This window comes from Gossypium arboreum, chromosome 13 (genome assembly GCF_025698485.1).
Source record: "Gossypium arboreum isolate Shixiya-1 chromosome 13, ASM2569848v2, whole genome shotgun sequence".
Classification (NCBI taxonomy): domain Eukaryota; kingdom Viridiplantae; phylum Streptophyta; class Magnoliopsida; order Malvales; family Malvaceae; genus Gossypium; species Gossypium arboreum.
In genome coordinates this window covers 60,933,378-60,951,657 of record NC_069082.1, presented here as the reverse complement: position 1 = coordinate 60,951,657, position 18,280 = coordinate 60,933,378, and the positions used below count along the sequence as shown (strand labels likewise).

At 31.5% G+C, this 18,280-nt stretch overlaps 1 protein-coding gene across 2 annotated transcripts; it reads left to right on the top strand.

The window, feature by feature from the left end:
• Nucleotides 1-8,514: 8,514 nt before the first annotated feature.
• On the top strand, nt 8,515-11,823 carry LOC108464352 (glycine-rich RNA-binding protein RZ1A). Of its 2 annotated transcripts, none has more exons than XM_017764618.2 (4): nt 8,515-8,662; nt 10,341-10,459; nt 10,986-11,518; nt 11,625-11,823. In XM_017764618.2, exons 2-3 carry the CDS (start codon nt 10,349-10,351, stop codon nt 11,502-11,504), a joined length of 630 nt encoding a protein of 209 aa, XP_017620107.1. In that variant the 5' UTR covers nt 8,515-8,662; nt 10,341-10,348; the 3' UTR covers nt 11,505-11,518; nt 11,625-11,823. The 2 variants fall into 2 exon arrangements, with proteins under 2 accessions (XP_017620107.1, XP_017620106.1); XM_017764617.2 differs by having other exon boundaries at nt 10,333-10,459.
• The last annotated feature ends 6,457 nt before the right edge of the window (nt 11,824-18,280 follow it).

Sequence of the window (18,280 nt, the reverse complement as noted above, 5' to 3'; positions counted from 1 at the left end):
CAGTAATGCCTCGTACCCTATTCCGGCGTCAGGCATGGGTAAGGGGTGTTACATACATGTTCTCCCAATATAGTCCCATTTTATCTCATGGTAACCATTACATCTTCCTTCATGAAAAGTCAATTACTATCAAATAGTAATCAAGTCATTCATCACAAAGACAAATGACTCGTAACCACATTTACTTTTCATCAACTATGTAATGCCAATGAGAAGATATCATTTACCCATGTCTTGAGCTATAAATTCCACTATTGTGAATGACGCTACATACTGTAGAATTCGTACACCCAATGCACCAACTTTCAGTTCCTTATCTATTCAAATTCAGGTTTTTACTTACATCAAAGTGTATGAGTCACAAATACATAGTTCGTCATCCACTCAAGATTTAGGTATGCCACACTATGAATGTCACAAGTGAATAAATCTATAAATGAATTCAAGATCTATTCTTCTTGGGTTCAGTCAGATGTACTGTTAATCTAATCTGTCATATCTATGTCTCTATCTTCTACGAGTCATCCACTCCAATGCCCAAGACAAAGAATCTCCCCAACTGAACTTGATAGACGACATATTAGTATTTCAATCAGTTTGCCCATTTTTGATTAAACTAAGGACATGTTTAGGTTCTCGCCTACTAATATAAGTTGTCTTTATGTATTACAACCGAACCACATAATACTGCTTAATATTAGTTAAACATTAGACAACCAGCGAGCAACATTTGCATCCATTTTTCTTTGTGTGCAATATACAAAGTATTTAATATAATTCATGAATAATTTTATTATTATTAATCAAACTATTCAAAAAATTAAAATTGTACTTGGACGAAAATACTAAACTTAGAGCACCATATCCAACACTAACTAGTCTCCTAATCCTAATAGGATTTGAAGTGTCAACTAAGCATGGCAACTCATCAAATAACTAACTTAACTAACTATTAACATGTGAAAATAAACCTAAGTGTGGAATTGAATGGGTTCATCCAAGGGTCCAAATGGGCTTTTTTGGACTGAATTTATACATATTAATTAATTAAAATTGAATAGAAAATTTGGGCTAATATTCAACTAATCCTTCTCTAAACTTCATGATGAGCCTGTGGACATCCTAATAGGTCGATTTTCAAGAACTTGGACTTGTGATTCGTTGGCTCCCAAAATTGGCACGTTCAAGCTCGTAAGTATAATCCATCGACTTCAAGATTCGGTTTCTTGGACAAAGAATTTCAAGATTTAATATCTTGATTTACTTGGTTCTTGAAATCTCCAAAACTGCATAATTGGACCAATATTAGGTTTCTTCATTTTCTTGAAAACAAGAAAGTGAATCTTGATTTTTTTTCCTTTGTTTGCGTGTCTAAGGCCTTTGTAACAAAGTCTTGCATGGTCATGTTCAGTATTACTTTGATTTGCTTGGCATTTGACCTCGTCATTGGACCTTGAGGTAGTGTAAGCCCAAGGTATCAATTGGTATAGGTAGAGACATCGAGGTAGATATTTTTGGTGAAAGAGACAGGATAAACATGTTTTTTTTTCCTTGTGTCTATAACACCCTATACCCGTAACCCACGCCGGGGAGGAGTACAAGGCATTACCTAACTTGATCTCATGCATACAATCAATCTCGAGTCTCCGAGACTCGATTCAAACTTAAAAATTTTTCAATATCGACCTTAAACTTCTTATTATGGGCCTACTAGCCTCAAATCGACCATTGAAAACCATTCGGGACTATGCCGGGTCCTTAAACCAACTATAAAAATTTTGTCCTTAAAATAGGGCACACGCTTGTGTGGAAGGGCAACACGCCCGTGTGTCCAACTCGACATGGTTGAGTTGATAGCCCGTGTGGCTCACACGACCTGAGCACCTTGGGACACGCTTGTGTCCCATACCCGTGTAGGATTAATTTCTAATTCACACCTACAGGGGTTTTCACACGGCCAAACACACGCCCGTGTCATTGGCCCATGTCCCTCACATGGCCATGACACGCCCATGTCTTAGCCCATGTGCAAAAACATGGACATTCTATTTCTGACGTTAGCATGCTCATAATGTCACACGGCCAAGGCACATGCCCATATGCTGGGCTGTGTCTTCCACACGGCTGAGACACAAGGTCATGTCTCTGCCCGTGTGTTTATTACTATGCATACTGATTTGAAATTTTTACGTGCAGGGGACACACAGCCGGACTACATGCCTATGGGATAGACCGTGTGTCACACACGGCCTAGACACACGCCCGTGTGTCTACTTGTGTGGACAATATAAGGCTATTTACCAAGCCTCATTGTCACCCTTACATATATAGATCCATACAAATACCAACCGATATCGAAACAAGTATAACTTCTATAACTAAATCAGCCATAATAGACATCCATTCAACCGTGAGAATGCATCTTTCATAAACTCAAAATGATTATTAACTATCCTTCAAAGCTTAATACCAATTAAAGGGTTTCCATCCCGAGCCAACACATTTGGCCAATTCTCAAAGACATAAAATAATAAAGTCTAAGTCCTATACATTCCATATTCAAAAATATAAATCCAACTATACCGAGTGCGCGGTTGATAATGTGATCGATATCTCTGACTTCTGGAATCCTTGAGCTAGTTAGGTGGCACTGTAAGAAAATGGAAAGGAAAGAGAGTAAGCATAACAACTTAGTAAGTTGCATTTAGGTAAGTACACAACAACAACATTTTATCAATGATCCACATGCTCATGATACCAAGGTAAGCATAGGCATAACTTACTCATTACCATCCATACTAGTCACATATTGTTCAATGAGCTCATATCTCATACGTACCAATTAGGTACCTGTACCACTGACAACACAGTTAGACTTTCCTCATTAACTTAAGAACATAACGTTCACCGTTAAACCATTTGGAATGCTACCGGATATTCATTAAGCCTTAGACGTGGGTAAGGTGCCGATGCCATGTCCCAAACATGGTCTTACACTGGCTCATATATCAAGTCGATGCCATGTCCCAGACATGGTCTTACACTGACTAAAATCTCATAGCCGATGCATGTCCCAGACATGTCTTACACTGGCTTACGTCTTGAGGCCGATGCATGTCCCAAACATGTCCCAGACATGTCTTACACTAGCTCTCATGTCAATGCCGATGCCATGTCCCAGACATGGTCTTACACTGGCTCTCATAATGTGGCCGATGCATGTCCCAAACATGTCTTACACTAGCTCACAAACAAATGACCCAGAGGTCATAGCATGAATATCCGATTTACTTCCTAAGGTTACAAGGGAATTTCCACTATCTCAATTATCCTTATACATTCTCAATTTCACAACCAAACAATTCATGCTATATTAAATCAATACAATTCAATACATACATTAACAATGTAGCTGTATTATTTATATACAACTTACCTCGAATTACAAAATGTGGTGACTAGTCAATTTAGTCGATTTGCTTGGCTTTCCCCCCGTCTAGGCTCGAATTCAGTATTTCTTGATCTATAATAGAAAAATGCACTCATTTAATCACTGAGTAAGTTTAAGCAATTAAAAATTCACATCTTCAATAAAATGACCATTTTGCCCCTAAACTTTAGCATAATGACCATTTTACCCCTATGCACGAAAATCAATTTTTAAAGAATTTCTTCGCATATTAAACTTATCTGAACTCTTTTTGCTCTTATAGCAACCCCAAATTCTCTCTATTTCACACATTTATCACTTATTTTACAACTTGTGCAAAATGGTCCCTTTAGGTGTTTTCATGATAACACTTTTTACAAAAGTTGTCTATTACACAACTAAGACTCGTATTATTCCATAAAATTTCAGAAAACACCCTAAATGCTCACATGGAAAAACCCTAGACCTTCAACCATTTTGCAAGATATACCTCTCATTTGAAAGCTCATGCTTCAAGGGTCTCAAAAATACAAAAATCATCAACAAAGGACATGGAAATCACTTACTTGTGAGTGCTTCAAGTTGCTAAAAATTTTAAAATCTCAACCCCCCTTCAATGGCTAATTTTCGATAGAGAAAAGAGATGAGTAAGGGATGATATCATCCTTCTTTATTTTATTTCTATTTTAGTCAAAATTGGTCACCTAACCCAACAAATTTTGAAAATTTGACCACATATGTCTCCTATGCCCGGCCACTCTATTTCTAGGGGTCTAATTACCCTTTAAAATCCCCCAATTTTGCTTCTCTATTAAAATAACACCTTTAGCTATCAAAATAGAACTTTTGCACTTTATGCTATTTAATCCTTTTTCGCAATTGGGCTCACAAACGTCAAAATTAGCTCACCAAATTTTTCGTGTACTATTATAAACATGCTATGACTCCAAAATAATAATAAAATAATTTCTTCAACTTTGGATTTGTGGTCCCGAGACCACTATTTCGACTAGCCCTAAAATCGGGCTGTTATAGTGTCTTTATTTTACTGTATTATATTATTTTGAAAAAATAGAAAAATAGAGGGAAAACAAAAAAAAAATGAATGAAAGCACTTATGTTATCATTGAAAAAAAAAACAAATGTGAGGTGCTTCATGTTTCTTTAGTTTAGTACTTCTTAAATTTAGTTTTCTTTTGGTCATTGTTGGTTTTGTTACCTTTATATCATGCTTTGTCTTTGAAGAATGAAGAGATAAGGAGGTGAGAGGTAAAGGTTGGAGTTGAACATGATTTGAGTGCTTAGCATGGAGAAGTGGGGGAACGATATTTTTAGCTTATATTCAATCCATAAGTAACCAGTGCTTAGGGTTTGAGCCTAAAATGACTCTTCATCCATACCTTAACCCGAACCTATGCTACAAGCCGAGGAAAGTTCTATTGACCTTTAACTAAGTTTTGTCTTGCATTAGTGAAGAGATAGATTGAAAGGAAAACATATTAGGCATTTTTCAATAATGTTTAACTCATTGTAATTCGATGCTTAATTACTAAATTTGAAACATTCACACACACTAAGTATCAATTGTAGAAGGAAACTTAAAATTTGAGATTGTGGAACTTAATTTTGATTTAAGGTATTGAGGTCATTTCCGAGAACAAATAGGACTAATTGATCTAAGTAGGGTAGCTAAGTATCATTTTCTTTTGCTAGGGTTTTAGGATTTTAAGATAACTATCTTAGAGTTATTTGTTCCTTATTTTAGTAGGATTTTAAGATCTTTAGTTTGTTTTATAATTTAGTTTTGTTAGATTTTAATAATTTTATTTTATTGATTTTAAGTTAATTATATATTTATAGTATTAAAGTAGACTAATTTTGACATATTCTAATCTAATGTCGGCTTGATAAAGTATGAGAAAAATAACTAGACATAAGTAAATTTATGTTCCAATAGAAAGATAACGAAGTAAATTATGGTTTTTCTCATGTTTTAGCTCTCTCACTAACCTTATATTTAAAATAATTAATCATTAAATGAATGGCTAACAATTCACCAAACATAGTGGAAATCCACGGTTTAGATAATTTCTAGCGTTAATCTTACAATAATAATGGGATAATTGCTTCTAAGGCCTAGTTAAATTATTTAACAAGGACATGCTCAAAACCCCAATTAGTTCTCTCAAATTTACTAATTTCCCACATTCGTCACTGTACTATATTTAACAACCCATTTAACTGAATCTCATCTAATAATTTGATCCTACATTTTGTATTCAACACATAATTACTCAATCTTAATTTTAGCTAACTCAATTTAATAAATTCAATTGTAAAATTAAAATTTTCAATATCAATAAAAATTGGATCGTTAAATCATTTATTTCAATTTTTAAAAAATACGGATTCAAAACTTCTAGAAAATTTCTACAAATATCAAAATAATTAAAATTACAGGTTGGGGAGAAAGCTTCTGTGGTTTTAGGGTTTTATTGGGTTTTAATACTCTCCAAGTAGGGAAGTCATTACCCTATAACTTATAAAAATCAAATGAAATAGTAAAATTAAAGTGTTTATGGGTTTTGATTTTCTTAAAGCAAAAATCATTTTTCAGTTTGAATGTAAGTTAAAATCATTTTCACCATATGAGAACAGGCTTGCATGATTTTTAGTGTTTGATTGAGTTTAAAAACCCTCAAGCCATTTCTCTCTCGCAATTGTAAATAAAACAAAATCATCATAATTTTAGGGTTAGTTTTCAAAAGCAAAATAAATACATATTTCTTAAGTTTACATTAATTTAACAAACGTCTTAAAACTAATTTCATAAATAAACGTCTAAGTTTTGTAGATAATTTAGTAAACTAATTAATTTTTTTTTGGTATTGGGATAAATAAATCTTATGAAATATATATTTCAAATTTTTTAAAAGAGTTAAGTCAACAACGTACCTTGTTTTTTTAAAAAAATTAATGTAGTTATGTTTTTAAAAATAAAATAATAAATATTTTTTAAACATATTTTGGTTTTTAAAGTAATTTTTAAACATATATAAAGTAAAAATATTTAATTACAACTTGAATAATTCTTTTGAAATCTTCGAACAAATTTTAAGATTTTAAATCTTTTTATGAATACTAAAATATAATATCTTAAAAAATTCAAAATATATAGTCCTCTTTTAAAATTTATATCCTTTTAATTATTAAATATAATAAATCAATTTTAAAATGTATTATATTTATTGCAAAAATTATATATTTAAATAAAATTTAAAAGTTTTTTTATACAATATTTAAAATAGAGGATGCGGGTAACACGGTTCAAACTCGTACCAAATAAGTATCTAACAAAAACTTTAACCACCATTCTATTTAAATTAAAACAATTTAAAATCTTTTAAATAATACCATTTAAAACTGATAACAAACATAATTAATATTTGGTTAAAAACATATTTTAAAATTTAAAATATATGAAATTTAAACTATTTAAACACGATTTTAATTTTTTATAAATGTTAACAGATAATTTAACAATGTTTCAAAATAGAAATAAAAATTTTAAAATTACTCATAACACCAATAAAAATATGTTTAAAAGAATATTTATTATTTTATTTTTAAAAACATAACTACATTAATTTTTTTAAAAAACAAGGTACGTTGTTGACTTAACTCTTTTAAAAATTTGAAATATATATTTCATAAGATTTATTTACCCCATTACCAAAAAAAAAATTAATTAGTTTACCAAATTATCTACAAAACTTAGATGTTTATTTATGAAATTAGTTTTAAGACGTTTGTTAAATTAATGTAAACTTAAGAAATATGTATTTATTTTGCTTTTGAAAACTAACACCCTAAAATTATAATGATTTTGTTTTATTTACAATTGCGAGAGAGAAATGGCTTGAGGGTTTTTAAACTCAATCAAACACTAAAAATCATGCAAGCCTGTTCTCATATGGTGAAAAATGATTTTAACTTACATTCAAACTGAAAAATGATTTTTGCTTTAAGAAAAATCAAAACCCATAAACACTTTAATTTTACTATTTCATTTGATTTTTATAAGTTATATAAAATATAATTTTAAAACAATTAAAATACGATTTAAACAATATAAAATATACTAATATAAAAAAACTATTACAATATTGAACCACGTAATTATTTTATTTATTTCAAATACAATTTCTAACCTCGAGATTTTTGCTTGATAAATAAAATTATTTTCTTTATAGGCTAAAAATAAAATGAAAAATTATGCTTTTAATTAAAATCAAATAAATTTAAATATAATAAAGGTTTTTTTTAACATTCCTTTTAATTGTTATCTTTAATGCTATACTTAATGTCATAATAGTGATTGATTCATAGGCTAAATTATATTTAATTTTTTTAAAATTATATTCTTTTGTTGTATTTTATATATAGCCTATATAAATAAATAAATCTTAATATAAAATTATTTAATATATTTTTATTATTAAATAGAATCGTATGGCACGAGTATACAAATTTACATCATATATATATAAACTAAATAGGGCCTAAACATAGAAAAGTATGTTTCCAAATCAATTTTAGGTTTACAATTTTATCTTTGCATATTTTAATTATTTAATATTAATATTTGTCTTTCATAATATTTATGCATGTAATATATTAATTATAATATATTTCAAATAATTTTAACGCACTTTAAATTTGTAGATCGCATGAGGAAAAAACCTAGTATACTAATAATTAAAAACCTATTAAGATATTGAATCCATCTAAATAATTTATTTCAAAAACAATTTCTTATAAAAATTAAATCCACTCTCATTTTGAATATTTTGTTATAATTTTTTTATATCAGATTTTTAAATAATTTTGTTAAAACTTGTTTTTTATCGATTTTATTTTAAAAATTCTGCTATAAAAGTTTTCCAAAAAATTATTTTCACAATTCTATTAAATAAGAATAATATTTTCTAATAAAATTTTAATTAAACATTTAAAATACAAGTCAAAGTAATATTTACTATTTATTTACATAATATATCCCTTTAACCATTATTTTTATATTATTTTTTTATGGTGGGCAAATTCCTTATTCGGATGCACGGTTATTGCTTTGGCTGCTGATTCGCTCCCTCAGTGTCCACAGTTCATTTTTTAGGTTTTGCCTTCGAAACAAAGGCAAATTTTCATTTCTCCATCGTCTCTTCTTCTTTGGTACGCTAACTCTCTCTCTCTCTTTCTCTCTCTTCTTAATCCCTAATCTTTCCAGTTAAAATGTGTTTCTTTTCTACAATCTTGTATTTATTGTCTTGATATCGATTAAGTTATGCTTCATTGTTTGTTGGCTTCACATGATTGAATTTACTTGTAATGATTTTCAATGCAATCTGTTATTATTTAATCGGTTTTTTATTACATTCTGGAATCATTTTCGATTGTTGATAATCTATATGAACAAATTTGATGCGAACTCCTTTTTAGGGTTTTGTGAAAACCTCGAATGTCTGAGACTAATTTTGAATTTGAATGCTTACTGTTAGCTAACTCAGGGTTGTTTGATATGGTGCAAAACTGCATTCAAATGGTTGATAATATTGTTAGGATGACACGATTGATGATTAAGAAAGGTGGATTTTTTTTTCTTTGAAGGGCTTTCTTGATTTCGGTAATTAATCTATGGTGAAGATTTGGGGCATTGTAGTTCAAATCAATTTTCTGGTCGTTGTTTCTACTAGCAGTCACGTAATACTATCAGGAGCAAGGTGCACGAATATATAAAAAGCAAATACTAACATAGTTGAAAAGTGAAAACTAAAATTTCTAAAACAGTTGAAGGCATAATTTTTTTACTTTAATATGGAGCAATCATAATGTTATGAACCAAATTGAGAATGGAAGATTAAGGAGCAAAGAAGAAGATTCAGTCAAGAAGAAGAAAGGGAAAGAATAGAAAATTTTAGAGAAGGCGAATAGAAAGTTCGTTGTGCAAAACTGTCATGAGCCTTCAGGCCCTTCCATCTCGATTTTATTAACTGACTATCAAACGGTTTTACCATGGAACGCACCGTTTCATTAAACCAGAACACACCGTTTTTAACACTGCAAAAGAAACATAAAAACTACTGAAAATTACAGAAATAACAATCGTGAATTTCATCCCACATCACATAATTGAATATATGTAGGATTTTTATCCTCTTGTCATTTCTTTCAATCAAATATGTTTCTTTTTTTCAATTACTATTATTTGCTTCTCTGTTTTAGCAACACTTGTGGAAGTGTAAAAGCAACAACTAAGCAGTGCCTAATATTTTCTACTTGAAATTGTTCAACTGTATGCAATTAAGTGATTTTGTCATATGTTCATTTAATTTTTATTTTATCAAAATTTCATGCCTTTAGCCATTTTTATTTCTCATAAGTGATTGCTTTTGAACGTGTGTTGGCATTTTATTTGGAGTTTTCCAATCTTTTAGGTTGCGATCTATTCAAATAAAAGATATTGTGAATGCAAGAAAATTGATTTCTCGTGGTCATAGAAATTTTAACAGTCATAAGTTGATTTTTATTCTTTTTGTTGCCATTACTTTGAATTCTTTGTGCTCCATCTTTTTGTTTTTTTTGGTGAATTACAAGAAGAGGGTAAAGCCCTAACAACAACGCGACTAACACGACTCAAACCCAGGCTACACCTGGGGCAGTGAACATCCTGGCCATAAGGCCAACACACGGGGTTCCTTGCGCTCCATCTTTATTCTTATCTTTTTTAGAGCATGTTTCCTTACTGATCTGGTAATAGCGTATTTAATCCATGAAGATATATCAAATTAATATAACACATATGCGCTGATGGATATATTTGTGTGATATTCCTTTGCTGAAAGAAATTCAGCTTACAGTATGTCAGAAGACATAGAATACCGCTGTTTTATTGGTAATCTTTCATGGGCAACAACAGATAGGGGCCTAAAAGATGCATTTGAAAAGTTTGGAAATCTTCTTGACGCTAAGGTAATGATTTGAATCTCTCTTTTCATGACATCCCTTCTCTTATTTATTTTCTAAATACTTGGCTTAACTGAGTATGATCATTGAGTTTGATCCTGGTCGAAGAATTGTAATTTTTCATTGTATCTCTTACTGAAGGTTGGTTTTCATTAGTCTGTAAGCTGTGTCAGTGCCTTTGTTTTTGCTTCCATGTAACCACCTTTTGTCTCTGAATGCCTGACCCACCTCCTCCTCAAAAATTATTCTTCTACCTTAAGTTGTCAGTTTATTCTGCAATTTATGAGTGAAGGCAATTCAAAACCTGAAAGATTCAAGTACTTTGGATGAAATTATGAGTTTTCTGAAACAAATCTAGTAGTCATTATAGCCTTATTTGTTTTAAGGATTGTAACTGATGAACTGTTGAGGAGCTTTATTATTTTCTGAATGCATTATGACATTAATTTTTCTGGTTTTGGCCTGCACTTCTAACCATATTTTATAGTTAAATGATCAAATAGATGTGACTGAGAGCTTTCATTTGATTAAGGTTGCTGTTGACAAGTTTTCTGGCCGTTCTCGTGGATTTGGGTTCGTCTCTTTTGATGATAAAGCAGCAATGGAGGAAGCTATTGAAGCAATGAATGGAATGGATTTGGATGGCCGGAATATAACTGTTGATAAAGCTAAGCCTCATCAAGGGTCAGGTAGAGATTCTGATGGTGACCGTAGCCGCGATCATGGACGTGATCATGACCGTGATCGTAACCGGGGCTATGATAGTGGGCGTGGATCACATGGTGGGGAGTGTTTTAAGTGTGGTAAACCTGGACACTTTGCTAGGGAGTGTCCTAGTGACGGGGGTAAATATGGTGGTAGGGTGGATCGTTATGGTGGAGGTGGTGGCAGCAGCAATGGTCGTTATGGTCCTGACCGGAATGGAGATCGATCTGGTGGGCGCAGCAGGGATGGAGGTAGTCGTGGGGGTGCTGGAGCTGGAGGTGATAGATATAATCGTGATCGTTCTGGACCATATGAGCGTCGTGGAACTGGAGGTCATCGTTCATAAGATGACTGATTGTGGTATGCATAATTCGCTCACTTTATTTCTTGCTAATTTCTTCTTTTTCTACCTTGAATTCAAACTGATGAATATCATTTTACTCATGGAAGCATATTTTGATTGCAGCTGATGAACTTGGGTTGCTGCTTTTATGCTCTGTGAAGCAAGAAGTTTCTTTTTTGCACGATATGCTCTTTGTTGTTGTCTGGGTGGAACAATATAATAGTTCTGTCCTATGAAGTGTGAAACTTGCACGGATCTACAACTGTGTTCTTAAAATGCTGTGTTTGATATTTTGGTCCAATGGAGTCTTGTACTTTCATGACATGCACTTTCAAATATGGTCGTATGCTCTCTGAATGCTCCATTTATTGTGACATGCATTGTTGACAGCCATTGCCTTCATTTCCATCCAACATCTCATGTCATTTTTGAATTTATGGAAGATGGTTTGATATTTGCATACGGAAGAATGATGGGGAGGAATCCACCATTCAGGTTTTGCTTATTCTCACTTGAGGAGTAGAATCTTTCTTTGGAAGTAAATTCCCAGTTTTGGCTGCCCTGTTTGCAGTATCTTACTAAATAAACAGGAGTCAATCAGGTAATTTATTCTTCTTATGTATTGCTTTGCTCTGTCCTAGTTCTTTAATTAATAGTTTGTGTGGTATTAATACTGTTGACATTTTGGCAGGGATGCTTGGCTATTTCTGGCCTTTATGGATACTTGATTGGGTTTCTTTGTTGCTAATTGGACCTGGTTTAATAAACACCTTAAAATTGGGATTTTTTTGGACACAACGGATTACCATACTAACTGAAAGATAATCACACCTCATGTTCATCATGGGACATTGATGGAAGAGTTCCATTTCCTCTAAACACATGCATGGCAAGTTGTTTAGAAGCTCTTTGATGAGTTGAGCAACTGCTGTTTTTTGGTTCTCATGAGTCTACACTATGTAGCTCTATTTGGGTGCAGATTGCCATTCTTGCCTTGTCCGTGTCTTGATCTGTTTTGGCTAAAATTCAGGGAAAAAAAACTGGTTAATGTAATTCATTCAGCTTGATCGTGCTTTCCAAGTTCTTAATGGTTCCAAACTCTTTTGAGGGTTGGTCTACCAGTGGCTGTGTAGGAGATTGATGCCTCATTTTTATCTGCTGAAATGAAATTGCTCTTTGGTTCCTCTCCTAGATCTTGAATTTGTTGTTATTTTTTCCTACTGCTACTTGAAGCTTTTGACCTTCTGTCCTCCAATTATTGATGCGTGATGGAATATTTTCTTGGTTTACCTGCATTGCTGCTAGACCTTGACCTTACAATTTGCATATTCGTCTGTGTTTGTATATTTTTTTTAGTTATAACAGGTTTTTAGGGTATTTATATATTTATTTATGTGGTATTTAGATTTTGATATGCTTATTTGCGTTGTTTATTGTCATTTTTTTTTTATAATTTCATTGCCCTACTTATTTTGTCCAGTTTAATTACTGCCTCCGTGCATCAATTGTTTGTTGAGTTTGCTAGTTTTTCACTCCTGTTCTTGGAATCTACTATGTACATCTATACAGCTATATATACATAATATATAAAATTAAGGCTTTTACTTAAAAGATTACGGTCAAATTTCATCTTTAGTCCCTTTATTTTTTGAGATTATATAAGAATGGTTAAATTTCAATTTTGATCTCTATATTTCACTCTGACACTGAATCTCTGTACTTCAATTTTCACATACTTTGACACTTCGATTTTTTTAATATCATTAGTTGGCCTAAATATTTTATATGGATTAAAATGTTGTGAACTTTTAAGGATTGTTAACATAGTTAAAATTCTTTATTAAATTTAGGTCTATTATGGTGTCATTTGTTTTTGTTACATGGATATCAATTGGGTTTTCTTTTATTTTTAAAATCTCACACTAATAAATTTAACAAAAAAGTAATAACAGTGATAATAAATGAATTTAAATTTTAAAAATAAAATCATGAAATTAAATTTCAAATATGAAAGAACACAATAACCTTGAGTATATTATAACTTTAAAATTAATGTGAAGAATAGGTGAAATCACACTAGTTAGTTATTAAAACATATATTCATAAATAATATACTTGATTAGCTTTAAATGTTTTTGATTAAAAAAGAACAAATTGCAGACTCTTCTGAATAACAAGTCATGAATCCCAAACAGATTGCTATGCAGAGGACAATCGGCAACCTTTTTTTTCTTTTTTTGTAAATTTAAAACATAACATATTTTAGGAAAACTAAGAACCTAAATTAAAATTAAAAAAAATTAAAATAACCACATAATTAAAAATTGAACAGGACTTTTTTGTGTAAATGAAGCCAAATATAAGTACCAGAGGTGTTCATGGGCCGGGCCGGGTCCGGTTCGGGTCGGGCTCAACTAAAAAATCATGCTCATTTATTGGGTTTGGGCCGGGCCAGGCTCAAAAAATGGGCCTAAAATTTTGCCCAAGCTCACCCGGATAAAAATATTAAAACCCGGGCCTGGCCCGCCCTACCAGATAATTTTTATATTATTTTTAAATATATATAATACATCAAAATACTAAAAATATCAAAATAAATATTTTCTAAAAATTGAAAATAAATTTTGAAAAATATGTAGACTTAAATAACACTAAGATAAATGCAACTTAACAAGCAAATGCTTCTAAAATAATAAAAATTAACAAATACCTTTAAAATAATAAGAAAATTAACAATAAAATAAATTTTATACAATATCCAAACAATAAAAACAAAATAATAGCAACATAATAGTAAAATGGTAGTAAAATATGGAGAAAACAACAAGAAAATAACATTCAAAAATAAAAAAAATATGCAGATTTTTTTTGTCCTTTAGTGAATTCGGGCCGGGCCCGGACTAAAAATACCTTACCCGACGCCCGGCCCATTTTTTAAATGGGTCTTATTTTTTTGTCCAAGTCTATTTTTCGGGCCTATATTTTTGCCCAAACCCTCCCACATTTCGGGCGGGCCTTTGGGCCGGGCCGAGTAGCCCGGCCCATACACACCTCTAATAAGTACCAATTTAAAAAGAAAAAGAAAATAAATTTAAACATTAAAGTCAAATTCAAATAGCAAAAAGTAAAAATGATCATTCCTAAATACTCAGTGCTTTTAAATAATTTTACATTCTATTAATACAATAATCTCTATAATGTACCTAATAATGTGGTATCATACATTTCCATTAGCTTGCTATCATAACAAATTTTTTATGGATAAATCTCCACTGATCTTGCCTCTTTATTTCTTCCCAGATTTTCAATTATCTTGTTCTTTCCACTAATAGTTTAACAGAGTGAAGTTTCTTTTTGCCAAGTTGCAGCAAATAGAACAACAAATACAAGAAAGACTGGCAGAACTTTTAAACATTGCCAATTTTTTCCTATTAATTTAAATTTAAGTTTTTATTATAAAACATTTATAACAAAAACGAATGAAACATTAAAAATAAAATTAAACCCAAAAAAATCTAAAAAGTTTGATCTGAATTGAAATAAGAAAAAAAAAAATCAAGCAGATTTTGATGAATAAAATCTCTAGATGAGATCACCCACCTAATGTATACCTTCTCGCTTGAAACTTTGGCTTATTCTCAATTTTCTTATTTTCTCTCATAATCTTCGATTCGAAGATTAAACTTGTCTTTGAATTTGCTTCACCAACCTTCCTATTTCTACTGATGTTAGGCAAAAATATTGCAACATGGTTCTTTGTTTAATTTTCTAGCTAAACCCGTGAAAGGTTTAAAATTGGAATTTTGAGTTTCTTCCTCCTTTAAACCATAATTAACTGAAATAGGATTTACAGGCTCCTTGTAATCAAAGCTGGAATGAAATCAACCTCACAATCTATATCGATAATGCTAATGGCATCGGTCGGCTTAGTTTCCACTAAGTCAATATAAAACCTTTTGCTCCCATGGTTAATGATTATAGTATCCCCTTTGTTAATAAACAAAATTTATGTAATATAACACCCCACACCCGACTCGATTGCCGGATCCAAGATATGAGATATAACATTCATTGTCGAAATAACTACAACTTCATGTGCATATCAAATAAACAATTTACACTAGTTAGTATGTTCAATTCTTAATTATATTGTGTTATTTAATCAAATCTAGGCAATATATGAGCATACGAAAGATCTTGTGAAAAGTTTATGTTGATTGAGAGACTAAAATGTAAAATTTTCAAAGTACCTAATTGACGTTGCGACCATGAGGGAATACATCGCGACATTTAAGGAAGAAACTTGACGTCATGACTTTGATCAAGGTGAGTTGCAACATTGAAAATAGAAGGTTGACGTCGCAACTTCAGCAAGGGACGTTACAACATTGAGGGTAAGGGATTCAATGTCACAACCTCAATAGGAGAGAATTGCGACAATGGAAACAAAAGCTCTGTGTATCAACATCAATAGGGTAGTGTTGCGACTTCAGAGGCAATTTCCTCTAGAATATAAAACTTATTCAATCCAAACCTACTGAATTCAATACCAAGTGGCCTAAATGGCCAAATTTCATTACAACACCTTTTTGAGCATTAATTCACATGCTAAACTATAACTTCAACACTATAGTCAACTTAGTACATAAAATCAAGTGCTTATTTGCATTCATTCAAGATTTAAACATCTCTTTCATTAAATTAACATATAAATAACATTTCAACTTCTATTCATGACTTCACATTTATTTACTTCAATTCATATATTCATGTTCAATTTAACATTTTCCATCTAAAGTACCAAAATTAAATTTCTCAATATAAGACCAACTCAACCTTAGGTATATACCATTTCTTAATAACATAATGAGACTAGAAATGTGACATCCTGCCTGGCGAAGCCCTAGTGCTCGAGTGTTGTTTAGAGGTAAGAATTATGGAATCAGTTTTGAGTAAGTAAGGTGCTAGATTGAACCAAGAGGCCGAAGTCTACAGGTATGCTCTTGGGCAAAATCTTGGTTAGGTGAACAAGTTAGACGTAAACAGTAGCATAGTTCCATCCGCCCAAATGATACTTTGGTGGATAGATTGTGCGAACCGTTAACATTGGGGTAACTAGTGAAAAATGTCTCAGAAAGTGAGACATCTCTAGAAGTAGAACTAAGTAAAATATTAAGAAATTTTTAGAAAACCGGGATATCACCGAAAGGCATTATAAGCCAAGTTTGACTAGTTAACATGCTAGTTATATTCTAATAAGATGGTAGGAATGAACGATCAGCTTGACCTAGAAACATTTATTTATATTTATAACTGTGATTGTTGTACATGTTTCTCTCATAGTTTTAAACCACCCATATGACAGATATAATAGGATTTTGATGCATGTCAAGTTCTTATAGGGATAAAGGTTGTATATTAGGTAATCAGGAATGGAAAGAAGAGGAGTTTTCCTCTTCCTTCTTCAGGAAATTTTTTTTTTGGTCTAGATCTGAATCAACCTGGAATGCTACCTTCCTTGACGAAAGTTGATGTGCTGATATGAATCTCCACCTAGGAGAGCTTCATGCCAAGAAATAGTTGAAGCTAACCATTCTATGGAAGTTTGGATCTAAAATCTGAAGTCGAAAATGGAAGTCAAGTGAGTCCCTAGGTTGGTTTTTGCATGTAGTGTGTACGTTCTAGGAACTTCTATGCTAAGTGACCAAATAGTGAAAATGAAACTAGCAAAGTATGATGCAATAACTTTGATACAAAATGAAAGCTTTATGATCATGCATGTATGGAATGTATGAAGTGTAACAGCCTGTTTTCAGTGAAATCGGAACAGTGGTTTTGGGACCACAAATTCGATGTTGTAAAATTTATTTTAATGTTAGTTTGTGGTCTATAGCATGTTAGAATTATGGTATAAAAATTTTGTTAAGAAATTTTATCGTTTGTATGCTTAATTTGTGAAAAAGGATTAAATCGCATAAAGTGTGAAAGTTGTGTTCTATTAGCTAAAGGTGTTAAATAGCTATAGAACTTAATTTGGAAGTCCTTATGTGGTAATTAGACCATTAAAAGAGATAGTGGATATACATAGAGTGTAATAATGAAAAGTCAAAGTTGGTAAGGGTTGGTAATTTGATGACTAAAGTTAAATTAAATAAAATAAAACTAAATGGTCATCTTCCTCCTTCTTTTTGAGCCGAAAATTTCAAAAAACTAAGATCATAGAAAAGCTTGAATTTTCATTCACAAATTCCCTTGCATGTAAGTTATTTTGGTGGTTGTTTTTGTTGATTTTAATGTTTTTAGAACCCTTGTAGCTTAAGCTAGCTAATTTAGGGACTAAATTTCAATATAATTGAACGTCTAGGGTTTTTCCATGAGAGCATTTTGGTTGTTTTTGGTGTTTAATGGAAGAATATGAGTCTTTGTTGTTAATTAAACAACTTTTTTAAGGGACTTTTGATGAAAATGTGAATTAGGGGCTAATTTGTGAAATGTGAAAATTTTAAGTTAAATGTGTAAAATTGTGGAAAGTATGGGCTGATATGTGTACATATGAAATTCGGCTAGGATTTTATAGGTAAGAAATGGCATGAATTTCATTTTACGAGCCTAGGGACTAAATTGTAAAAAATGTCAAAAGTATAGGGCAAAATGGTAATTTTTCCATAACATGAAATTTAGATTGAATTGAATAGAATGTGAAATAAATTAGTTAAATTTGATAATATAGATCAAGACAAGCAACCTTTGGATTTAAATCAGGGAAAAGATAAAGTCGT

Excerpts from the sequence above, each read along its gene's own strand:
- LOC108464352 (XM_017764618.2), top strand. The coding sequence starts at position 10,349 with ATGTCAGAAGACATAGAATACCGCTGTTTTATTGGTAATCTTTCATGG. Across the intron at positions 10,460-10,985 it reads GAAATCTTCTTGACGCTAAG|GTTGCTGTTGACAAGTTTTC; the intron begins GTAATGATTTGA and ends CATTTGATTAAG.